The sequence below is a fragment of the Numida meleagris genome, chromosome 5 (genome assembly GCF_002078875.1).
Source record: "Numida meleagris isolate 19003 breed g44 Domestic line chromosome 5, NumMel1.0, whole genome shotgun sequence".
In the NCBI taxonomy this organism is placed as follows: domain Eukaryota; kingdom Metazoa; phylum Chordata; class Aves; order Galliformes; family Numididae; genus Numida; species Numida meleagris.
This window is the reverse complement of record NC_034413.1, coordinates 12,945,513-12,970,663: the sequence shown is the minus strand read 5'-3', so window position 1 is coordinate 12,970,663 and position 25,151 is coordinate 12,945,513. Positions and strand designations below refer to the sequence as shown.

Genomic DNA, 25,151 nt, shown 5'->3' with positions numbered 1-25,151 from the left:
TTGCGGCTTTGCAGGATAGAGTTACATCCTTTCAGTGTGACCTACATTCTTTGTTCCTAGATGTGAGACTTCACATTTGACTTGATTGAAAAACGTATGATTTGATTATGCCTAAACTTAACATAAGGTTATGCAGCCATAAGCACCCTTGGCCTCTTCCCTGAGGCTTTGTGCCTTCTACAAAACTTTGCTAATAATGATTTCAGATTATTTTTTCAGGTCACTAATAAAAACATCAAATAATGTAGGATCCATATGCTGTCTCTGTGGAATCCCACTGGAGAAAGACCAACTTGATAATAAACCTTTCTTTACAATAACAATTTAAGACAGAAGAGTCAGTCAGCTTTTAACAAATTTAATGTTTCAGACATTGCCAAAGTCGATTACAAAAGAGGTACTTATAATTACATGCTTAAGATTAATGTCATCCAAAAAAAAAAAATACTGAATTCACATAAATTCTCCATAATCTTTTATTAAGTAATGTTTGTTCTATTACCTCCCTTTCAATTGGCCACTTAAGTCCTGTACCAGATGTGCTGTTATTTTACCTGAACTTAATCTGAAGTTGTGAGATTTTGAATTACTCTGACCATCTGATTCACTCATTAGAAATGTTGATAAAACATTTGCTGTCTTCTGATCCTCCAGAACCTCCTTGACTTCCAGGGTGCACTGAAACTCAGTGTAAATGGACCAGACAGTTGCTCAGCTGGCAGTTTTGAACCTCTCAAATACAAGGCCTCCAGAGCTGGTGATTTAGATATATGAATATTTGAGTGCTTGAGATTAAACAGATGAGATGACCTTCTGGAACAGGATGCAAGTAAGTGTATAAAAGGCCTGTCTACTATGGTAACCTCATTATATGCTGAAATTTATTTTCCAGCTCCACTGTGCAAAAGGACCTGTAGCATGTGGTTGGTAAACAATGCCTGTACAAAGAATTCTAGGTAGATGATTCACTTTTCATAATTTATATATTTTTTAATTCTGAGGCAGAAGTTTCCCTAAGTATTTCAGGCTTCTGTAGAGTGGAAAATACTGTAAGAAAGAATAATACAACATTATACTCATATTTTCCTGCTCCACAGTCTGTGGAGGGCTACTTTGCCATTTTGGACCAGGATCCTTCTGTGCTGTCAGTACTCCAGGCTCCTGTGGATGGCAACAATGACTCAGTTATTATGAACTGTTCTTCGTGGTGGTGTGCATATATGTGCACACATACATGTATGAAGTATGAGCACTTTTTCAGCCCCTGCTCCATGGAATGGATGGCACCAAAGAGTCTGAGTGACAAACCAGCCCTAAATCCTCCGCACCAAGGCCCTTTCTTTCGTAAGGAAGACGCTTTCTTTTAAGTGGCTCAGGGAATCTGGGAGTTGAGAACTGCAGTGTAACACCAGATGACCCCTGCTGTCATCTGGTGGGTGACAAGAACTACTGACTCTGCTCAAGGGTAATTAATGAGCAGTAATCACCTTGCTGTTCACCTTCCTTAGCAGGAGTGCTGCACCCAGCCAGGTGGTGGAGCAGATGCTCTGGTTACCAACGATCACCATTCTGGCCATTAATTATTCACGTTATTAATGAACAGATCAATAAGGTGACATTATTAATCCCTGCTATAAAGAATAATAACCCATGCACGGGCCGGTGGGGGGTGGGGGTCGGGTGGGGAAGGATCAGCTTCGTGGCGGATCGAGGTGGGGGTAGCCCCGGTGGCTCCCGTTAATGAATTAATTCCCTAACGACGGTGTCCCCCCCCCGACCGCCGCCGCCGCCTCCTCCCCCGGAGGGGGGCAGTGACAGGCAGCGGCTCCTGCCCCATGTGACTGGGGAGCGGCTGCCCCCGTCCATGGCTTGGCCTCCCCCGGGCAGCAGCAGCTCCGGCTCCCGGGGAGGAGGGGCAGGAGCTGCTGCTCCATGGGGAGGAAGAGCAGCCCCCGATCCCCCCAGGCGGAGGGGGGATCCCGGGCCGCCTCCCCCCCCTCCTCCTCCCCCTCCTCCCCGCTCTGGGCCTTACCCGAGGAGCTGCTGCTCCTCATCTGCTCCTACCTGGACGTGCAGGCCTTGGGCCGCCTGGGCCAGGTCTGCCGCCGCCTGCGCTTCCTCAGTAGCCGCGATCTCCTCTGGAAGCGCATAGCCCGCGGGTGCCTCAATTCCGGCTTCACCCAGCTCGGCACCGACCTGTAAGCTCGGCCTCCGCGGCGGAAGGGCGGGGGGAGGCGGCCGCGGCGGCTAGGAAAGGCCGGGGATGCTGCGGCCTAGCTGGTTGCTAAGGGGCGTGCTGCGCTCCTGGCGTAGTCGCTAAGGGGGGCTCCCTGCCGCCGTAAGGGGGAGGAGGGAAGAGGGGCGCTATTCTCGAAGCGCGGCTGCGCCGTCTTTACTCTGCTCCAAGAGGGGCGGCGAGCGCCGGGGCCGCCCTGCCAGGGGAGGGACTGCGCGCGGCGGCCCCGGGTCTGCGCGGGGCGGCGGGGTCTGAGCCCGGCTGTGCCCAGAAGGGCTGAGGGGTGTGGGGAAGCGCTTCCTGTTCCCGCGAGAGCGTAGCGGGGGCTCGCTAAGCACCAGGCCCGGCAGGAGCAGCTCTCAGATTCTGGAGCTCGAGGGCCTCTCCGAATGAGCTCAGTTCTCCAGAGACCCCCGAGGCCCGACGCGGTGTCTGCGCTCGGGGAGGTGGGCTGTCCCGCACAGCTCCCGAGCAGCACTCTGCCTTGCCTGTGTCTGCCAGAGCCTCAAAGATGCCTCAGAAAAGTGGCTGTGAGGGAGCAAAATCTGGGCTGGCGGCTGAGGAAAGGCCTGGAGGATGTGCCTAGATGTGCTATTAGACGTACAAAGCTTGGTAGTTATGCTGTGTGTGACACCAGTGTCTTTCTTGAAGTGCTTTGGGGCTTTCGGCCTTGATGGCACTTGGTAAGAACCCACAGGTTGCGTTTCCTCTCTCCATTTGCTGGCACGCAGAACGCCACTCGGAGGCAGCCACACCACATGGGCTTCCCTTGCTACCTCAGGGATCCCAAGAGGGAGTTTGTGTGCTTTAGGCTCTCTGAATCGCTTCCTGTGTTTCCCTATAGCTGCCAGCCTGAGATCCAGGATCTTGTTTCTTATCCAGGAATGCAGTATTGTTGCCCTAAACACTGTTGACATTAATCGTAAAGGATGTTTGAAGCCTGTTTCGCTGTCTCATAGTACTACCTTGTCAGTAGCACAAGCACAGAGAAGCAGCTGTGGCCCCTCCTCTTAGGAGCAGGACTTCAGCGGTGCTAAAAATCTCTGTTGGGTCTTCAGGCCAGGACTTTAACCCAGTCAGTTTTTGTGGATTTAGGCCTATAGCCAATGGATGCTGCAGCCAAAGACTGGGCTTGGAAAGTTAACCACAGTTCCCTAGGAGGTAAGCAGGAGTAAGTGCTGCAGAATGGTTATGCGTAGGACTCTGTCTACCATGATATATGATTTTGTCTTCTGAGGAAATGAAGTTCTGTATTTTTCATTAAGAATAAGGTGATACTATGCTGCTTCGGCTGCAGGAGGGATCAGGTGTACAGCGGAGCAGGTGCAGCACATGTAAGGACCACCACTTCCCCCTGCAGAGGAATGTGGGTCTATAAACAGCTACAGAAGAAGTTTGTTAGGTCAGAGAGTTTAAGTGAAGGGAAGGGTGCTTGAGTGTCATGAGCTCCCAGGGATTTCAGTGCTGTTAGATTCACTATGAACAGAGTTGCTTTGGTTAGTTGTTTTGTTTTGTTTTGTTAGTCATTCTAGGATGTGCTTTTGTGCTGAGCCCTATTTTCAAATTTTCTTTGGACTCTAGTACAGAGCGTTGCTTTTTGCATTGGTCAGCACTGCCTTGGTCCTAGGGAGTTCAATCACCAGCAATGCACTGTGGCATTATGATCTGGTCATGTAGGATCCTTGAGATATCCCAGAGAATGAATCTTTTAATTACTTTTAACTTCATGGAAGGCTCATGCAATCTTCAGTTCTTTGAAATAGATAGTGTGCCAGTTCTTTTGGACAATACCTGAAAGCCAAACACTTGTGTTCCCTGTGAGGACATCCAGCATCTGGGGGAAGTTTCAAGAGTCTTGCTCCAGTGAGTCTGACAGTTCTGGCAAAAGATAAAAGACAAGGACATATCTTGATGTGGGGGGGTCTGAGTATCTGTACATCTCCAAAAGAATGGCAGTAAATGCATGTGTTGGGTTGTGGTACAGTTATAAAGTCTGTACTTAGCTGATGAAGAGTTTAATAGCCTGTGTGGCAGCTTGAGGGTTTTAAATAGCCATGTCTTTTTTATACTGCCTGTGCCTCATGTGTGTCTCCAAGATCAAGAGCAATCTCCACTATTGCTCTTATTGCAACTGAAGGGTGAAGATTTGAGGAGAGGGGTTATATTTTATTTGACTAACCAATGTAAGTTGGGGAGGGGAGCTAGGTAAGCTTGTAGGCACACAGCCTTTCTTCCTGAGAGTAATTCTGAATAAGAAACTGGTAGGTTGCTCACTGAAGATTAAATTTGAGCCAAGCAGGTGTTTAAGCTAGAATATCATTAGGTAAATAGAATGATGGTGAAGATAATGGGTAGTTGGACCTTCTTGACAGCTGTGCTTTCTTAATCACACAGAGTCAGTCTTGAGCATGTCATGCTTGGCTATGGCTTGCTCAAGAGCTGAGGCTTCTGTTGCACATTTTGGATAACACTGCATGAGGCAAACACTGTTTTTTACTTTCAAGAGGTATTTGTGCAATTCTGTCTGCAATCAAGAAAGCAAAGGCTGGAACGGTTTGTGGTAAATGTACTTAATGAAATAATGTGCATGGTTCTAACATTAGATCTTAGACTGATGGTCCCTGAGAGGCTGGCATAAGTTAAAAACTAGTCTAGGGAGTTCTTACTGCTTAAACAAAAAAAATCTCAGAACTAGTTTGATCATTTCTGCTGTTAAATGGCTTTTGATAAGCCATCTGTTAATGCTTTGTAAATAGAGATAAATTTGAGCTTAGAGTATAAGATAGCTGTGAAACTTATCCCCCCTCCTCCACTTCCCCATTTTTTAAAGACTGATTAACTTGAAAATGACACCATTTCTTTAAAATGTTGTTTCTGTTAGGTATATCTTCAGGTAATTGTAACAGGAAGATCAGAGGAAGCAGGCTTTAGCTTGTGTGTGAAACAACCGTTTGCACAGTGAGCTTGCGTACAAGAATTTTTCGTGCCCAATTAGGGAAGAGAGAACATTTATTAGAAACTGGTTGCAAAACCCTAGCTGTAGAGCAGCATGGGAAAGAAAAAGTATCGTACCTAAAACAATTTGACTTAACTTTTAAGATTACCCTCTTCCCATCTTGGCTATCCACTTTTACCGGCTATTTTTATCTCAGCACATATACTTAGGCTTAAACAGTGTTCAATTGATTGGCTAATGTTGTCAAAGGGAGATATGAACTTAATCCTAGGCATGAGTTGTTATGCTGAAAAGCATATTCACAACATTGACAAGCCTCTCCTATTTGCCCTTTCTGATAGATTCAGCTAATGAGGAGCTGTGTGTGTAAGTGAAGTGAAGTATTTGAGGTATTGTTTCAATCATGCACATACAAAGACGAAAGAAATTTGCTTTGTGCCATGTTTCCATCGTCTTCATTCCTCAGCAGGGGAATCACTAGACCTGCACCAATTGAGTTAGTGTATATTAGGGATAGCAGGGCCTGACTTGGAAAGGTTCTTAAGTACATTCTTGGTGTTGAAAACATACTTTTTCTTCTTTGAATCAGGAGTAAGTAAATGCTTAATAGAATATTGTGTTACTGTTTTGGAAGTCTGCAGTGGGTTTGGATGTATGTGGTTCTTGGCACCTGTCTCTATGTCAGGCTGCCTTTTGCTCTGTGTAGTTGTGTTAATTTTATGTGTAGACCTGTACTGCAATAAGACTTTGTTATGGGCATGGTAAAAAGATAGTCCCCACACAGAAGAGTTTTGCTCCACTCAGTGACAGGAGCTGCTCAGGCAAGAGTCAAGACCTGTCTTTATGACGTAAGGTGAGTGGAGCATTTTTCTTCCAAAAATGCATGGCAGCATTTCACAGAAGAATACGGCTTAATAATTCTTTTTGCAGCTAAACCATAGCTGAGCAGTAGCACAAAGCCTCTGGGGTTTCTGGTGAGTATAGTGATTTTACAGTTGTGTCTGGTAGCCTGTGTCTGTTTTGCCAGCTGTTGTACAGGCCCAGCAAGAGCAGTCTCTGCCCAGAAGAGCTTGTTGCCTAAATAGACAGAGTAAACAAGGGCTGGGAGGGCAGCGAGGCACGGAGATGTGAACCAAGCTGCCCTCTGTGCAGCAGGTCAGTGTCAGAGCCAGGAATAGAAGAGGGTGCTGTGAGCCCTCAGCCAGTGCCTGCCTTCTGGACCACCTTGGACTGGAGAAACTGGAGAGCCAGAGAGCTCGTTGCAAGGTGGTTCTTTAAATAAAGCCTGGAAGAAAGGAATAAAGTTGCAGCTGGGCTAAACTTATTTCCTCTTTGTTACAAAGGAATTTTAAAGGGCAAGTTAAAAGTTGCAACCTAAGTAGCTTGACAGTGTGCTCTTTGTAATACATTAATAGCTGTTGTCAAAATACAGAAACATTCTGCTACATGTTTTCTCTCTCCCATCTCTCATCCTGCCTTGCCCACTAGCACTGTCAGGTCTTCTCCAGACCAGAAAAATAGATTAGTTAATGGGGGACTTTATTGTCTTAGAGTATTTAAGAACTAGTGTAAGCATTTCTGTGAGTTAATAAAGGCAGTGTTTTCTACAGATCTTGGAAAAATATATACACCTGCAGGAGCAGGAAATGGCCAATCTATGCAAGTCAAATCCAAATGCAAACTGCAGCAATCATTGGAGACCTCTGCCTTCAGTACTGGAGGGGGAGGGAGTGAGGCAGCATGGAAAGCTCCTTCCATTTCCTTCATCTTTTAAGAGCTGTTTTGCCATCTTTAAGTCAGAACTGAAGTAGGCGATGAGCTGGTGCAGACAGTGCACAGGGGAACTCTCTAGGGAGGATACTGCAATAACAGCTAAAGCCTGGAAGAGGGCACACAGCTATTGCTTTGTGCTGGAAAAGTCTGTGCGTTTTAGGAACGCCTGTTAGATTCTTACTGTCTTAAACTACCACTTCTGGGCAGCCAGAATGCCAAAGTTATCGAAACAATTTCTTGATGTGGGAATGGGAAATTGTAAGGGGCCTGCGTACCCTCCCTTTACAATCTTCACAAGTTCAAAGCAGCAGAAGAATTTTATCTAGTTCAGGGCTTTGGAAATGTATGCTGTGCCTATTGCTGTTGTTCCTGTAAGCAGCATGAGTGAAATAACTATGTGCTATTTCACTCTGTACCAATATTACCTTGACAGTCTGCTCTTTCAATTCAGAACGTACATGATGGCTATTGAGGAGCTGCAGGTTTGCTCGGATCTTCCTGGGCTATTAATTTTTTAAGCAGCCTAGATTTCAGCTCCAAATGGACTACATGGGTCCTTGAGAGCAGCATTATCCTGCCTGGAGTTTCTATCTGAGTTCCCATTGCGGGGTAGGGGATCATCAGTGAGGGAGGAGGGATCTGATGGCAGTGATCTGCCTCCGAGCAGGTGATGATAGGTGGGGATTTTTTTGGAAGTCTCTGTGAGGATGCCTGTCTTTGCTGCGTGTACAGAAACTCTATTCTGATTAGAAGTTTCTGGCTTCTTCATGCAGGTGGATCGTTCACAGGATCTGTGAGGCTGTGTAGCCTGCTTGCACTGCCTGCTAATGTCTGACCGAGGTAGCTTAGTGGCACCACTGGAGGCAAGGAGCAGTGAGAGAAGTCAGTAGAGCTGTCTTCCATCTTGGTGTTGCTTGAACCCACGTCACATAGGAGGGGGTTGAGTGCAGAAGACAGACTGAACCTGGCGGTAAGCTAAAAATGGGCCATGTGCTAAAGGAATTCAGGTGGAATTTTTATGCTGGAAGAGCTGTACTGAAAGCACGCCAACTTCTTGAGGACAGCAACAGGAGCTCCTGACATAAATAGCTTTTCCCTCTTGGCTGTCTGTTGGTGGGCCATGACTTGCAAATGCATGGAGACCCTGCCACTCAACAGGTGTGTCCCGATTACACAAATAAGTGCAGTTGGTCCCTGTGTTAGCCATCTCTGCCACAGGGCCAAGGTTGAAAGGGGGGCTTAGCCACTATGACCTATTTGTTCCTCTGTATGACCCTTCCAGTCAGGCTGGAGGCAGGCTGGTGATGGCTTTTATGCAGACAGCAGATTTTCTCCGTAGAAGAGATTGAGTCTCTGCAGCAGGTCTCTGCAGACTTGCATTTCCAGATGAGCTCTTCAGCACTGAAAATGTAGCAAAATGCAAAGGACTTCAGTGGGTTAGGACGCTCCATGCAGCTGGGAAAATATACAGTATGACATATTGGTGTTACCTTCTGTAACGTGGTATTTGTTGTTGCAGGCACCATTGTTTTGGCACATGCTGAAATTGTAGACGGTCAATAGGATTCTCCCTGAGATGCAGTAAAACACAGAAACTCTTGCTATTGCAGAAATGCCATTTCTAGTGGCAAAAGAGTTCGTCTGTGGAGGGAATCGTTGAAGGCAAAAGCTGCTGGAGGGGAAGCTTTAGGAGGAGATATGCTTAATCTCTAGTTGAGTGATTCCTTCTTTTGCAGCTTTTTGGGGGGACCAGGCCAGCAACTGCCATGGTGGCTGAGGTCAGTGGTGCTGGGGGAGGATAGTCCCAGTCTCTCACTTCAGCAGCTGGGAAGTGAACTCCTGAAGGAGTATTGTATTTCTTCTGGTAACTCTGCCAAGAAAGAGAGGAAATCGATAATTTAAGCAAAATACTTACACTTTTTTTTTTTTTTTTTTGGAGAGTTGGGTGAAGTAGGAAGAGGGAAATGAAAATTCCTTTATAGTGGGTTGGTTGGGATGACTTTTATCCTGGAACTCTCTCTCACTCTGTGACGAATGTTCAGCTTCCCTTTCATAGTGAAACAAAGACTTTCTAAAGGAAACTTCCACCAGGAACACATGCAATTGGAAGCATGCATTAGCTTAGATCATATGTTGCACCACATGGTTTGGAATCCTGATTGAGCACTTTTGAATTAAAAATAAATAAATAAATAAATTAAAAAGATAGCCATATATGTTCCAGATCATGTGACTTTTTATAGGCTGTTAATAGTAGTCACCCTTAGCACAGGTGATAAAATGATGCACTCCGAACATTGCTTGGGTTTTAAGAGCATTTTGCTCAGATTTCACTAGATTTTTACATCACAATGCTCACTTCATTGTGTGTTTTCTGTCATCCTTCTAGGATGCTGGGCTGCACTTCACTTGCACTCTGATGCAGCACTATGTTGTTCCTAGTGAAAATACTAGTCCTTCCTCAGTGAGTTAGCCTCCTGCAGTCTTGAAGTTCACTGTTGGATGGTTTCTATGAGAACTCGAATGCTACGATCTTGATTTCACAGAACACTTAAGCGTGTATTGAATACCAGCTGACATTTTGCAGGACTGCATACTAAGAAAGGTCAAGTTATTCACTGGCTGTGGATTGTGGTCCCTCCACAACATCTTCTTTGTGAGGTGGGTTAGCCTTGTTAATCTTCAATTGTTCAATCCAGTTGCTGAAGTGGAAGGTACTTGGTTACGTCAACCACTTGGTATAGATGTGTGGTGACTGTCGATTGTCTCAGGTCATCATGGAGAAATTCTTAGATTTACACATAGTTCTTGTAGGGGAGAAAAGGAATATATATTTTTTGTTGTTGTTGTTATCATGTGATTAAATTTATATAGTGACACCCTTTTTAGCTTTCCAAGATTTGAGAATTGCTCTAGTGCACTGATGGTGTTGCTTGTCACCTTTGCTGATGTATTCTTGGAGTTGCTGTTGAAGAAACAGATTAAATTGGATGTCAGCACTTGATTCCATCGCTGGCCTCGGTTTGACTTCCTTCTTGGTACAGGGGAGCAAATGTCTCCGACCAACACTGAAAGTCATTGCAGTTTCGTCTCTGCTGCCATGGAATTGGCAAAGGAACGTATCGGTCCAACTTTTACATCTCCCTTCTCATGGCCTTCATGTGTTCTGTCCTACCTCCTGCTTCTATTTTGAATAAATGGAAATATATGGAGTATGTGGATGCTTCTAATACATGTTTAAATTAAATTAATTGAGAATTGTTGTACAGAGAAGGCAGACTGGGTGAACAGTACGTCTATTAACAGTAACCCCCCCCCCCCCCCCTCTCCACCCCGAAACAAACAACCCACTCCCAAAGAAATAACACAAAGAGCCCCACTGTTGACAAATAGTCCTTCCCCTCAACTCTCCTGGCCTTTTCTAACAAGAACTGTTGATGTGCACGGAAGAGCAGAGTGTCTGTTCCAGGAGTAACTACAATAGTGAACTGATAGTGTGGGCCAAGCCAGCATGGAATATTCTCTTCTGAAATTTCTCTTTCAGTGGTAGAAGGATCAAGGTCTGCTGCCCACCCCAGGCTAAGAAAGTGACCAGCTTTTTAAGCTGAAGGCTTCTTTTTTGACCTTGGATTCACCTTTTTTTTTTTTTTCTTTTTTTTTTTTGAACTGTGGAAATTGCATCTAGTCTTCGTAGGGTTTGTGCGCTGAGCTCAGGATATCTGGCTGGGCCAGTGTGTGTTGGGGGGTTGTGGCATGAGTGCGTTTTCCATCACCATGAAAGCTAGTGACTTTAAATCTGTACGTGGGGAGAACTTAACTGAGGGCTGAGCATAGGGAGGAGAAGAGTTTTGGAGTAATGAATGGAACTGGATGTAGGCGGAGAGCCTGAATTCTGTCTGGGAGAGTAATAAGCAATGAGGCGACTGCTGGACCTGACCTGACTTCTCAGTGCTGTGCATTCCTCGTCTCAGATGCTGTATGGCCCCACAAGCCCCTGCAAGTGCTCTCCTTAAATGGAATTCCTCTTCTTGCAGCCTAGGCTAACTCTAGAGATTTAATTTTATTCCCTTTTTTTTTTTTTAAAGGTTAAGAGAAATAAAGAGCTTGTAGCTTCCTAAATTCACTTTCATTTGGTGTGGCGCTACCGATCATAAACCTATAGTTGCACAGGTGTCTAAGGGCCGAAGATCTTTTCTGTGTGTGGTTTCTGTTTTTGTTTAAAATGGGTCAAATGCCCAGGAATGCAGTCAAATTATAATGGTGACTAAGTGCCGGAAAGCATAGAAAAGGGGAGGGAAAGGTGAAGAGAAAAAAAAAAAAGAGCCTAAAGAGCCTGAGGCTATGGAAGGAAGGCTGGGAAAATGAGAATCTGGCCAAGCCCCAAGGCCAGGTTAGAGATTCCTACACCCATTAACAACCACAGGAGATGTTTATTTACAGAGAGCTAATCTTTGTTTTAAAAATGACAGAGTACCCAAAAATGGAATTGTGTTGGGGGCATGGTAGAGATGTGAAGAGGAGCTGGTCCTGGCTGGGCACCAGTCTCCATCTATCAACGGTCTAAGGATCTTCCTTTCATCCCAAGTGGTTGGGAACTTTCATAGCTGAGAAATGCATGAAAAGGGAAAAAAACTCAATTTGTAATCTAGAAAATGGCTCACAATGCCCAGTTACAAAGGATAATTTCAAGAATGTCTTTTTTTTTTTTTTTTACTCGTCCTTTCCACCTTAGCAGCTCCACCAATTATATTGAATAGTTAAGACTATGATGTGTTGCTTTTATTTAAATCTTTTTTAAATTAACTCTAGATCATGAAGGCAAAGCAGATATTGAACAGCTGCTTCAACTGGGTAATTTCATGTACTCACTAAAGTGGATCCCAGGTGTCTGTGGTACTTACCTTTTATAATTTTTTGAACTCTGTTGATCTTGGCTTGTTCCAATAATTTTGATTTGTATCCCAGTGACTGGGTATGACTCTCTCTCTTAGCAACCTTGAGTAACTTTAACTAGAAGTAGGGAGTTTCCCAGCAACCAGGTGGAATTCTTAGTCTTTTGGTGAGCTACTGCAAATGATGGCCTATCTTACTTGCGGTGTGTGTGCACTGGGTGGTTATATAGAGGAATGAATTTTGCTTTTAGTCTGAACCTATGTTGATTTCTAATTACTGTATCTGGTTATGTAATTGTCAGGCAGATAAGGGTCTGGAGCAGTTTCTTTACTGCTCTTCTGACTGGACACTCTTCTAGCTTCTAGTTTCAGTATTCTTCTGACTGTAGTTTCCTCTATCTGTTCTTGTATGTTGCTGTCCTTATCCTAACTGGCTTTCTTTAGTCTCCATTAGAAAAGTGGTGTCCTGTTTCTTTGGGCATTCTGGTAATTTCCTTGTGTGTAGTCTTGATCACATTTCATTTTAACTTCTATCTGTGTACCAGATCAGTTCTTGATCAGATCTAAAGCCTGTACAATAGTGATCATCAGGGATGGCTTTCTTTGTTGATGAACATCCACTCTGCTCAGCATTCCTTTCTCATCAACTTTCATAAGTTCATTTTCTTTAGTGTGGCTCTGGCACCATCAATGTTTACAAGCTCATCATTTGTGGAACCAGAGTGAGTACTTACCTGTGACCAGCTCGGGTGTATTTGTGCTCTGTGTAGCGTCAGTCATGATTGCTAACCTCATCTCTCCTCCTTTGTCTGCAGAGCACCTGGCATTCCAGTGAAGGAAAGGGTGAAAGTCTCTCAGAACTGGAGGCACGGACGCTGCCGGAGGGAAACAGTCCTGAAATGGAAATGCAAGCAAGTGGCTCCATTCTCTTCTACTTGGTTCTGCCCGTTGCTGAGGGGCCTTGAGTTTGCCTCTGTGCCCCAAAATGAGATGTTTCATGCTCCTTCTGATCCATGGGGTTTTACAAGCGATGTCCCTAGCCTATTTTGGATGTTGCTGGCTAGCTGGATGTGGGGTAACTGTAGTTGTCTTACCCTAGGGTTTCACACTGAGTTAATAGAATCATAGAATGGCTTGGGTTGGAAGGGACCTCAGAGATCATCTAGTTCCACCCCTCCTTCTGTGGGCAGGGGTGCCAACCATTAAATCAGGCACTAGATCAGGTTGTCCAGGGCCCCATCCAACCTGGCCTTGAACACCTCCAGGGATGGGGCATCCAGTTGAGGGTTCCTCTCAATAAAAGCCTGAGTTTGGCATTGCTCTGATCTGTACAGTTCTGGTTGGATTTAGTAATGTTGCCTTCAGACTCCAAACTATCGTGTGCTTGTCTATTGCTGTATACCATCAGGAGTTTTCTGCCCTGCTCTGACAATGAGCATACCTTGATCCCAGACATGGACTTACGTGTCTCCTCAAAATGCTTGTTTTGTCTCCAGTGCTTTATCTTTGCTCTGGATTTGAACATACAAATCTAAAATGCTAATTGCCATTCTTCTACTTTGTGTTTCTTCTTTCTTCTGTTTTATGCTTCCCTCTTTCACTAACAAAATGGATATTTGACGTTAATGAGAGGAGGTTGTTGTTAAAGCTTTTCTTGCAAAGGCATACTCAGCTTTCAAAGCAAAGTCTGAGATGTGTCTCTTATCTGAACAGCACATCTAAATTTTCAGCTTTCACATCATCAGACAGAAGGAAAAATGAGAAGAACTATGGTTTGTTAGCTGCTGAAGAACAGGGACCTGCTACTGAGCTTTCATGCCTTTTTGTGCTGTGTAGATTGAAGTGGTGGATAATGTGCCACTGCTTGTCTGAAGTCCTGGGAACAGCTGTAATGAGCAGAGTGGTTCTTGGTGCAGGTTGTATACCTGCCTTTGAAGTGCTTGTGACCATCTGTGAAGACAGGCTCTCTGGTTGTTAGAGATCATTACTAAACCAGCTTCCCAAATGAAAATGCAAGGACTGATTTAATAAGGCCACCATCCAAACTGCATCCTCTAATTTTCATTTATCCTGCTTTCAAATTTGCTACTCCTCCTTATGAAAAACCCATAGAAAAGGGTAAAAAGCTAAACTGCGGCAGGAGGAGAGCCACAGAAACTGGCTGTAGGCTGGGGAAGCTGGATATTCACTTGCTTTTAGAGGACTGCGTGGGAGTGGAGGAAATAAAAGGAAATCAAAGCCTGCCTCAAACCAAAGCTGCTGCTCCAAAGATGCCTCTTATTTTTTCCATGCATATGACCAAATCCCAAATAACCTGTGCTCAATTTCTTTGTCCCTGTGACAAGCTTCTTATTGGAGATGAATACGGGCAAGCAGGAACCTTCTATCTAGTAATCTACAGTGTTCTCTTGCTTGCTTCTAGTCCCTCATTGTGATGATTTGAGGTGCAGCTGTGTGTAATGCCTCTGCTAACACAGCAAATCATGACCTCTGAGAATGAATGATCTGCAAAAAAGAGAGAGACCTGTTTTTATGCTTTCAAAACAGCTTTTCTGAATAGTTTGAAAGCTGAAAGGCTGTTCTGTGGAAAGGCTCTGGTTTTGCTCAACATTTTCGTGGGGATTGGTATGCTTGGCAATGACTGTGCAGACTGGAGACAATTTCACACATCAGTGCCACGTGATGTGAGCCCCATATCTCTTTGTATCTGGCCCCGTATCCAGAAGGCCTATGTGTTGATTCATTGGAGGTGACACAAAAAGCAAGATCTCCAACAAAGAGCTCACTGCCTACATGTACATTGTAGACTGTTCTATTTTCTTTATTTTGATATTGTTTCAAGAATAAATGAATGTGTTGTGATGAAAGAATTGATTCAGACATTACTTGAGTGTCTTCTTCTCTATCTTGATCTCCCAGGAATTGAAGCATATTTTCCACTTCTGATTTCGATCTTCAAAATAATTTGGAACAGCTCCTTTAGCAGTCGACTGCACTTATGCCTGGAACCCCATGTAGGAAATTGTCACTGTCCCATAAATAGCAAGAGGCAGAAGAGGTATATGGGCTCATCTGAGAGGTGGGCAACATAAATCAAGAGAGACTGCTCTGCAGTTGCTTTCAACTCAGTAGTGGAAGAGGTGTGAATGTAGAAAAATACCTCCTCTTCTTGAGGAGCACAAAGTTTCTGGACACCCTCAGGCTTTGTGTACTATGTAGTAGATGAAGGACTTCATGGGATGACATGTTATTTGATGTGACCAGTTCCTCTGCTGAGATGCATAAGAAACAGTGGCAGCTTTGTGTTCTTTGCTGACCATCAACAAATAATGTGGACAATCAGGACTGTTTGCGCCAAGAGCTTCATACTGAAAGGCCTCTTAGAAATGTTTGACATAGCTCACACAAGCCTGATAGTCTAGTTTCTTAAAAAGTACAGGGCCCATGAAGAGGGGTCAGGGAGCCTTAAGTATTTCCTATCTAAACTCACTAGAGTCTTGGCAATCTTCAGAGATTCCACGCTTCGTTTTCCTCAGCTCTCAGTTAGAAAAATGCCAGCAGTGTGATCTGCTTTGTATGTTGCTAAAGAAATATCACTTCTTTGCTGTCCTGCATTAAGCCCTGCTTTTATATGTAACCAGCAGCTCCAACTTCACGATTTTCTTTAGTTTATGTATGCATTATTATTATTACTATTATTATTAACTTGTGTGTGTTTGTTTTTCTCAATCCCTCAACCTGATGCCTGTTTGCAGTTTGATGCCGTGGATGGAGCTGGATGGCCAGTATCTCTACCTGTCTCAAGCCGAGAACATCCAGGCCTACCAACTCTGTCCAGATGGTACAGGTTTGCAGCGTCACCCTCAGGCTATCTTCTCTGGCCACCAGGAGGACGTATGTCGCTTTGTTCTTGTCAACTCCCACATCGTCAGTGGAGGGGGGTAAGTTGGGTCAGTGGTGGGAACCCACGGAGCATGGTAGTGAAGCTGGAAAGGCTTTGTGTAACTCCAGCCCAGAGCAGACAAGTCAATCTTGATAACAATGTGTTTATGCTTGGCTGTATTCAGCTCCTGCTGCTTCAACTCTTATGATTTGGTTCTGTCCTGAAAATGTTCTGCTGTGTGTAGAGCCACAGAGTCCTGACTGATCTGCAGGTTTCATTTCCTTTCCCTGTTACAATCAGGGTATAATGTGTTCTAACGCTCAGAACTTCTGGTTAACTGAGGCTACAGTTGTGCATAAATCTTGCTAGACACAAGCCAGTCTTTATTAGACCTACTGATATAATTGTGGAGAGGGGGAAAACTGCCAAGCGTTCCAGCACACGCACACTTCTCCAATTAATTTTGCATTTGGCTGGCCTTTTTCAATTATAGCAAATGACAGAACTGTTATATATAAAGTTTTAGCTGTTAATGTACTTCAGCACAGAATTGAGAGATGCAGGCATGGCTGGCTGCCCTGGATGCCTTCACACTCTCCCCTATGAACTGTAGACTAAAATTCAGGTCAAAATGAAGGCATGCATTTAAAATCCCAGTTATTGTATTGGTTGAAAAAAGTCTAAGTATCATTATAGGTAATTCAAAACACAGTACCTTGCATTGCTGCTCTGAAATGAATGAAAAGCTGAGGCTCTGACGTGGCAGAGAATGACCTCTCGTTTGTTCCCTTATTCTGTGCATTCAGCATCCAGCCAAGACTTTGGACAGCTAAAACCAGGAGAGGGAAAGCAGGAGAAGGCTGCTCTGTTAGTTTCTGCAGTTTAACACAAAGTGGTGGGTGGAAGGTTGGCCAGGAAAATTGTCATGTGCAGCAGATCAGACTTTGAATGGCCGTTGTGTAGTCCAGATAGGATTTTGAGAGAACACGCGATGTGTGAGAAGTGGAGGGTTAATAATGCTGTTTGAATTTCTGCTCCCATGAGAGATCAGTGCTAGTCTTTTAGTGGCATTGCCAAGCATTAATGGAAGGTACGTGGCTAGCCAGAGGAGAATGTGGCTTATACAGACTCTCTGCCTGGGGATGTATTTTTCAGAGATGGAAATATTGTCATTCACAAGATCCACGGCTCCTACAGCGTCAAGTTCTCTGCACACGAACAAGAGGTGAACTGTGTGGACTTCCAAGGTGGCCTCATTGTCAGTGGCTCCCGGGATAGAACAGCAAAGGTGAGCAGAGATGTTCCGGCTGCTGCAGGTGCTGCTGCAGAGGTGACCTCAGAAGTCTTGTGCCATGATCATCTAAGTGTCAACAAAACTGTTGTGAGCCCTGGCTTGTGTATCTGCAGGTGGAGCGCTGGGTATCCTGGAATAGGCTCATGTCTCTGCAGAGATGCCTGCTGTGCCAAGTTTTTGGAAAGACTTAGCAGTAGCTTAGTATATCAGCTACTAATTTAAACTGGAAGTACAGAAGAAGACACCTAATGTTTTTATTCTTTCGTTGTACATTTGTCTAACACTGTAGAGGAAATCCTCGCCAATTAGTCTGAAATTTTCCAGGTGTATCTCTAGCACATCCTTGCTTTGTGATGTAGTGCTACTTCACACACTCTCTGTTATATTTTTAATCTCTTTCAGACGTAGCATGTTGTCATTTCCAGCTCTGTGGGGTTGTAGTTTGTTTTATAATTCTTTTATTTTTCATGGTTCTTAGTTTGCAAATTGGGAGTGAAATTAGGCTATAAATGCCACCAGCTCCCCCTTTTCTGTTACAATTGTTATCACTCAATCCTGTCATGTAATTGTTTCATTTTCAGACAAGATCTTGTTGATTCTTGTCCTGGATCCGATTGGCACTGTTGTGTTCCTGCATGGACCTGGCAAGTTGTTCGGAGCTGTAACCAGCTCTGTTTTAGTAGTTAGGAAACTTCACAGAGTGGTTTCACCCGTGTCCTGCTAGCACAGTGCAGTATCTGTAGCATCTTCACAGTCTCTCATTTTATTGTTAGTAGCGAATGCTGTGTGATGAATGTTTTGGCTGTTGCTCGGTGCAGGATGCTGGATACTCTTGATCCCTGGTACATATCGTAGACCATTAATGGAGTTAAGAGGAAAAACTGCTATTCCTGTTTTATGAGAGGGGAAGATGGGGCAAAGGAAGACCTAACTGTCTATTTGAAGGTTTTTTTGGAAGTATGTGATAATTAACTATCCGGCAAGGCTGCTCAACAATGCTACCCTATCTATTCTAGCTGGTCCCTCTGTATGAGTGTACTCCTGGGTAAAATTGCCCTCAAGCAGACCAGCATTCAGATGCAGAAGGTCTGAGGTGCTACTTGGTTCCGGGGAGCAAGGCCTTGATACTACTTTGTCTGACATTTAAGCAGGGCTGCTTCTCTGTTCTGTGGAACCTCTTTGCTGGAAGAGTGCCTTCTTGGTGCCTCTCTGGCAGTTGGAGGGCAGACCTCCCCTGACCTTGGGAACAAATTCCTGAAGGCCAGGGCGAAATTTAAGTCTCTTTTTCTTGGAGCTAGTGTGAGATCTTGCCCACCCAGTGCTCCCTGGAGGATAGGCTCTCGGGATGTTCACCTTTTATTTTTTATTATCTCTTGTGTTGGCTGCCTTGTTTGCATGAATGAGACTCTTGGAGGGTGGAAGGGAATCCCTACTAGCCTTTTAAAGGGGCTCTAAGTGTCTAAGCTATTGAGGGCTCTGCTGAGTGTTGATTAGGACTAAGCCCTGAAGAGCTGCTAATGTACATTCCTGTGTGATAGGCACCAGATAGCGTGCTCTGAGCAATATTTTTAACCTGTAGGAGATAGGGATGCCTTAAAAGAGTTAAGCTTTTCTGCTGCTTTTGCTGACACTAGGTGCTAAATTCCCCACTGACAAGAATAGCCTGCAATCCTGGGCATTATCAACAAACAAACAAATAGGGCACTCCCAGCTTTGAAGTCCTGAAGTGAAACATTGGGGGTTGGTTACAGAGAACTGAGGAGCTCAAGTTCCATGAGCCAAGAATGAGGGCAAGGTGGGGAAAGTGAAGAACACAAGCAGAGGCCCCAGTAAGAAGCTGGGGGACTTTATAAGGACCCAGAAACAAAGGAAGTGGGGAAGGTGAATTGGTGGATGGAGATGTGCATGTATTCACTGATGGGGGAGGGAAGAGATCTCTCTCACATTGCTTGGGAGCAAAGGGGAGCCTCTGAAAATGACCTGGGGTACACTTAAGAAACCTGGTCCAAAAGGGATGGCTTTATACAGAACTACTTTACACGGTAGTGAACAATTAATTTTATAGACAATACAAATGGAAATATTTTCAGAGATGGCACAAAGTCTTCCCACACTGTTAAAGAAAACAGCAGAGATCTGATCAAATCTCACTTCTTGTTTACTTAACTGCTAAAGTTGAGAAATCTCTGTGCTGAGTGTTGCCTGAGAGAGCGCGTGGTGATGGAGGTGCTTTCTCTGTTCCCTGTGGTGAAGTGGGATGGCAAGTCATACTCATAAGCTGAGTCGTTGTAATGTTAAGTACTTATTTCTACCAGTGACTGAAAGCTCTGCTCCTCAGAAATCAGTAATGGGAATTCAGGGATATCAGGGAAAGAGAGCAAGGTAGTTTCAGCAGCTCTTCCAGTGTAGCATTAGTGGTGTGCATGCTACCTTCTGCGCCTTCTGTTACGTGGCATAACATGCATCTCTCCCTTTAGGTTTGGTCCCTGTCCACGGGCAGAGTCGGACAGTGTCTACATACAGTGCAGACAGAGGATCGAGTGTGGTCCATTGCTATCAGCCCGTTATTAAGGTAACTGCGCTCTCTTTATTCCCAGTTTCCAACAGAAAGAAGTTAAGGAGTTGCATAGGATGTATGTCTGCAAATGTCTTCGAGGCATCAGTGTGACACTTTAGGGATTTGATCTGGGTGGAGGCTGATCAGGCGCTTGTGCCTGCAGCAGCAGTTCAGGGAAGAGTGTGTAATCTCTGTTTTCCAGCACAGCAGAGTGGTCCCTTCATAAGAGGCTGCAGAAATAGCCCTGCATTCCTGTTACTGTCTCAGGTGGGACTTGTTCATTCTTACTTGCAGAGTGAACTTTCTGACTTGCTCTGCTTTGCTAGTTAGAAGCAATGAGCTGAATGTCTTTGAGGTTTTCTGTACTGAAAAGATGCTAACTTGTATTCTCACTCTGTGGCAGAAGAGATGCCAAGCAAAAACATTCCTGTTTTGTTGGCTTGGGAAGCTTGGAGCTGTGTGCACTCAGTTTTCAGGGTAAATTGAGCATACTGAACTATGGAAGGTAGAAGGAGAGTTCAGGGGTGAGGTTTCCCAGTCTCCACTGCATGTAGCTCTATGCTTCTAATGGAGATATATTACTATAACTTCAGCATGGAAAGTAGGGGTAGTGCCTGCACCGGTGTCTTCCAAGATGTTTTTCAAAGTGATCCCATTCTTGAAGAAGTGAAAATCTGAGAAATTTACACTCTTGTTAAAATCTTACACTGGCCAGTGGTGATCTATCTGTCTCTTTCCAATGTTAAACTGGTCTTCTGCATGCAGGAGAGATGCTCACTCAGCCTTCTTCAAAGGAAAGGAAAGAAGAGCTGTTGTTGCTGTCCATGTGATATCTGCAATGAGTGAATTTCAGACTTGTACAATACCAAAGTGTTTCCCATAACTGCTGTCTTCATCAGGTGTCTGAGCTTGTTTTGCAGGCAGCAGAGACTCAGTGGTACAGAGCTAGTGGCATTATCAGGGAAGTGACCTCAGGGTCCGCTATGATTTTGCCCTTCCATTGTCCCATTGCTCCAAGTGTTTGGAATAGATAATGTACATGGCACTTCTCAAAAACATTAATGCTACTGCAGGATGTTAGATAGAAGCCCCTTGCTGTCTTCTGTGCTACAAGGGCCCCTTTTCTGGCAGACAGGCTCTGGCTCTTGCAACATGTCTGCTTAGAGCCCAGTGGCATGCTGCTTCCTGCTCCTAAGTGATGACCTACTGATGTGGCCTCTTGTCAGGACAGCGTTCCTCTCCGGGGTGTGCACGCTTGTGCACACTCCTTGTCACAGTATTTACCCACTGTCTCCCCACTCCCCCCTTTCCTCCCTGCAGGGTGATAAATGGGAGATGATGGAGCAGCCACCCTGTGAACAAGTAAGCCTAAATTGTGCACCCTCTTTTTATGAGACTATGGACTGTACCAGCCTCCCTCAGTAGCCTGCCCTACTTCCCCCCACCCCATCTAGCCCCTCCATATTTTGGGGGGGGGTGGAGAATTAGAGCCAATTAGCCACGTCATTAATTCTTCAATTTGACGGCTGATATAGCAGGGGCCTGAAACACGCTGCTGACCTCGTATAATGGGAACCCTGCTCCTTAACATATTGACGATGGGAGAAGTTAATTAAAATTCCACAGAGAGAAGGTGTCGGCTAACCTATAAACCTGTCGCTTCTCAGAACAAATCGCAGCCATCCTAGAAGAGAGAGAGGATCAGAGCAGGAGGGCATGTGGAGGGGGAGGGCCAGGGCAAGGGGCAGAGGAGATGAATTTTTCACTAATAGGTTTTATTGCTTGCTGTCTAATGAGGGTGAGTATCAAAAGGATAATATTTGGTTTCTAGCAAGGTCTGTTTTGGGGAGCTCTGTGGTTTTTGTTTTATTTGCAAGAGCCCATATTTCACCCATCTGCATTCCCTATGCACTTGTCTGTGAAGCTTTTCCTCCCTTATTGTCACCATCCTTCTGGCTTGGACACTGGATGCATTTGTTCCTCAGTGAGGCTGAATGTGGCTTGTAACCTCCACTTCCTCCTAAACATTTTACATGCCCTCCTGATTCACCTTCTCGCTTGGTGGTGTAAACTGGGAGCTCCTCCATAGGAATGGATAGTTATGCTAGTGTAGAACTGCTGTGGAATCAGGCTCCAACCACAGAAATATTTTGGCCCATCGTTGCTGAAAGTCCACCAGCTCTCTCTTATGTACAAACAGAGCTTGGGAATGGCTCAAAGCAGTTGTATGCAATGGGGTAGAGCAGGGAGAGTTTCTCTAGCTACAACCATTAGAGATTGCTTTGGAGAGGCTTCTGTTTCCTGGCCTGGAGGTTTGCCAGAGCTAAGACTCTCTAGAGTAGTCAGGGATGTGTTCTTACTGAACCTCAGCTGTTAATGGGCAGGAGTGAAACTTTTCTTCTCGCTTTTCAGTGATCTCTCTTTCTGTCACTGAAGCATCATTAGTATCCCATGTAGTCCTGACCCACAGCTGGGATTTCTGGTGTGTCTGTTGTAATCCTGCTCTGCAGGGCTGCTGCTCTGATGGACAGTGCCTGTACCTCCAGACTAAACTTCAGTAGGCAGGACCTGGACCAGTGCATCCCCAGCAGGAATATGTACGACGACATCACAGTGGTGCTGCTAGGACCAGTCAAGGTGGCTTGTACAGCCATGCAATTACTTTGCCCTGCATAGGTATTTGTGCTCGTAAGTGCAGCTCTTCTGGCTTTAAGTATCTCTTTCAGCTGTTCTACTTTGAGTTGTTCCCAGTTTCCCCAGAGCGGTACAGTGAGCCTCTCACAGATGTGCTGAGATACAGGGGAGGCTTCCTTGCTGTTTGCATGGTGATGCTGGGCTGAATGCTGGGAGGGCCCGCAAGCAGAATGATGCCATTAAGGGAAAAAATAAGTAAAAAGTAGTTTTTTTTTTTAAAAAAAAAAAGGTGCTAGGAATAGTAGATCTCGTCTTCCTATGGGGAAAAAATTGTGGTTGGACTTTTGTGTTGCTTTTTCAGTTGTGGAGGTACCTACACATCAATGTATGCTATTGGAGCCTCATTCCTTTAGGTCTCCTTAAAGATGTCCTGCAAGGCAGTGGGGATGAGGAGAGCACTGCTCCCTTTTTGGGTTTTCAGCAGGTCTTTTGAATAACTGTGCTGGTCAGTGCAATTGGGACAGCAGGTCTTACGTTGCCTGTTGCATCAAAGTTAGAGAAGTATCTTATAATATCCATAAAATAGGGTGCCTCAGCTTGCTCTGGCAATTGTTTAGTTGGTCTCCAAAGCTGTTCTTCTGCATGGGTGAGTAAAATACTGTCCTTACAGAGAGGCTACATACACAAAACTGTGTTTCTTAGCTGCATGTAATCCCCTTCCCCCCAGTTCATTTGCCTTTTGAACTCTGCATCATGCAGATGTTAAACTTTCATTTACTAGTGCTTACTGCAGTGACTTATGTGTGCTCAGGGACCAGGGCAAGCCTGAGTGCAGTAGACCAATACAAATGTGCAAAGTGAGGCAAAACCCAGGGACTTCTGGCAGAATAGTGGCACCTTCATGCTTTGTGATTCCCTGAGGTGGCAGTAGCCAGGGAAGAGAAGTGACCACTGTGCACTCTCTAATTTGAGGGAGGTTTATAGAGAAAATGTGGTCCAATTGCTTGGCACTTATGGCTGCAGAAATAGAAGACTTATATATATGTAAATCCAGATATACGTTCACTACTGACATGCAACTATTTTTTCCTTAAATAAAGGAGCAATACATTTTTTTTTCCAATGACAGAGAAGCTTGAACATTGGAGGGGAAATAAAAAAAAAAAAGTGAACTTTGATGTTAAATTTGTTGTTAATCTTGGATTCAGAAATTCTTTGGTATTGGGTTTAAAAAAGTATTCCAGTCTAAGCTGGCTTCTCTTGCAAGATCTGGCCACTAGAATTTGCTATTTAGATTTTAGAATATTTATGGTGAGAGCTGATCTCCCTGAGTTGTACTTCAAATGTAGCAGATTTAAAACCAAGAAAAAAGATGATGGAGGCACAAAAATGGTTTTCAATGAGCAACCAGAGATAGAGAGCTAGGAGACGTTTGGTGCAATCTAGGGGAACAACACACAACTGTAATGTGCCCTATTCTGTCAGAAATGTGATTCTGGTGTGTAAGCCTGAAAGACGGTCTCCCTTTCCAGCTGTGTTATCTGGTCTCCTGCAGTACATAACCTCTCCTTGCAAACGTTGTCTTGCTGAAGTGCAGCTTCACTTCAGAGAAGAGGAAGGTTTGTACCAAAGTCAAGCTATCCGTGGTCAAATTGAGTATCCCTGGGATCAGCTGAATTAAAAAAAAAAAAGATAGCTTGCTCTCTTCTATTTATCCAGTGGTGCAGCTGAAACCTGGCTCCTGTTGTTCTGCATGCTAGTTTGAATCTCTGTTAACCTAGCTGCCACTCCAGTGGGATATTATGGGGTGTTAGTATCCTGGGAGACTTCTGACCCTGTGGACAACTTCAGACAAACTGTAAAACGTACCCAGAACGTGCTGGGGATAGGAAGGAAGAGAAGAGTTAGGCCCTACGACTGAATGAGTCCTCTCTTCCATTGGGAAGAATCAAAATTATTCATTTTGAAGGCTTCTTTTTTTTTTATGATTATCTGGAAACTTTTTGTGAAAATGGAACAATCTGATCTTGCAGTTTGCATTAAAGGAAAACAACCCACTTGAGTCAGAACCAAGTTGCAATGGTTTTAACTGTACAATAGAAGCCCTAATGTGCAGCAGTTAAAATGCTTGATAATGTTCCCCCCGCCCTCGTTTCTTGCTCCACTTTTATCAGTGGATATCCCTTACTGCATATCAAGATGAGCTGTTGTTCTGTAGTGGTGCTCTGTTTTGACCTAGCTTTGTGCAGTTAACCTCTCTGAATCTGCTAGGACATGGAGCAAGTAACCGGGTTTCATTCTGGTTTGTGCATCGCCAGCAAAATAGCAGGCAGCAATAGTTCTGCTGTCCTTAGGGATCTCTGCAGAGTCTGGTCGGTTTGAATAATTGAGAGGGGACTTTGACCTGCAGCTGTTTCTTAAGCAGGAGCAGGAAGGGCTTTACTCAACTGTGAGATCCCTGGGTGTACTCACAGAGTTAGTGGTGGTGTTAAGTACCATCTCTTACTGACCTCAGAAAGTGATCTGCACAGACTTCTAGATACATGCAATAATCATAACCAACTTGGTGCTCTTTCAACCTTGAGCTGAAGAGCAGGAAATGAGTATCGGTTTCTCTTTCCAGTTTCTACCATCTGGAGCTGAAATGACACCTGTGTCTTATCCACGTGCCCTGACTGTTCCCTTGATGTGAAGGGAAGAAGAGTTTATTTTACTTTCTTAATTGTGTGATAATGATTCTCGTTTCCCTTCTTCACATGGATGAACGTTTGAACATACATGTCCTCTTTCCATCCCCTCCAGTAACACGCATGCAAACAATCCTGTATCACATACGTGCTGGCAAACTGTGCAAGTCACCATTCTTCACTTTGGTTTCTTTGCTTTGTACGTTGAATCTTATATGACTTACGGTGTGCTCCCTTTT

General features: G+C 44.6%; 1 protein-coding gene and 1 long non-coding RNA gene across 3 annotated transcripts in view; one reads left to right on the top strand and one right to left on the bottom strand.

Annotated features, from left to right (window-relative positions):
• LOC110399280 lies at positions 343-8,890 on the bottom strand. Its single transcript, XR_002439067.1, has 2 exons — positions 2,065-8,890; positions 343-1,161 (listed from the first exon to the last, which is right to left on the bottom strand). It is a non-coding gene; the product is annotated as an uncharacterized LOC110399280 (long non-coding RNA).
• The window catches only part of FBXW4 (F-box and WD repeat domain containing 4), a 60,223-nt gene continuing 36,911 nt past the window's right edge, over positions 1,840-25,151 (top strand). Inside the window, exons 1-5 of one of the 2 annotated variants that reach the window (XM_021397670.1) lie at positions 1,840-2,198; positions 12,673-12,768; positions 15,613-15,798; positions 16,896-17,028; positions 19,512-19,606. In XM_021397670.1, the coding sequence (XP_021253345.1) occupies positions 1,933-2,198; positions 12,673-12,768; positions 15,613-15,798; positions 16,896-17,028; positions 19,512-19,606 (776 nt within the window). In that variant the 5' untranslated portion in view covers positions 1,840-1,932. Of the gene's footprint in view, positions 2,199-11,777; positions 12,580-12,672; positions 12,769-15,612; positions 15,799-16,895; positions 17,029-19,511; positions 19,607-25,151 lie in introns of those variants that run through there. The other variant, XM_021397671.1, reaches the window with a different exon arrangement.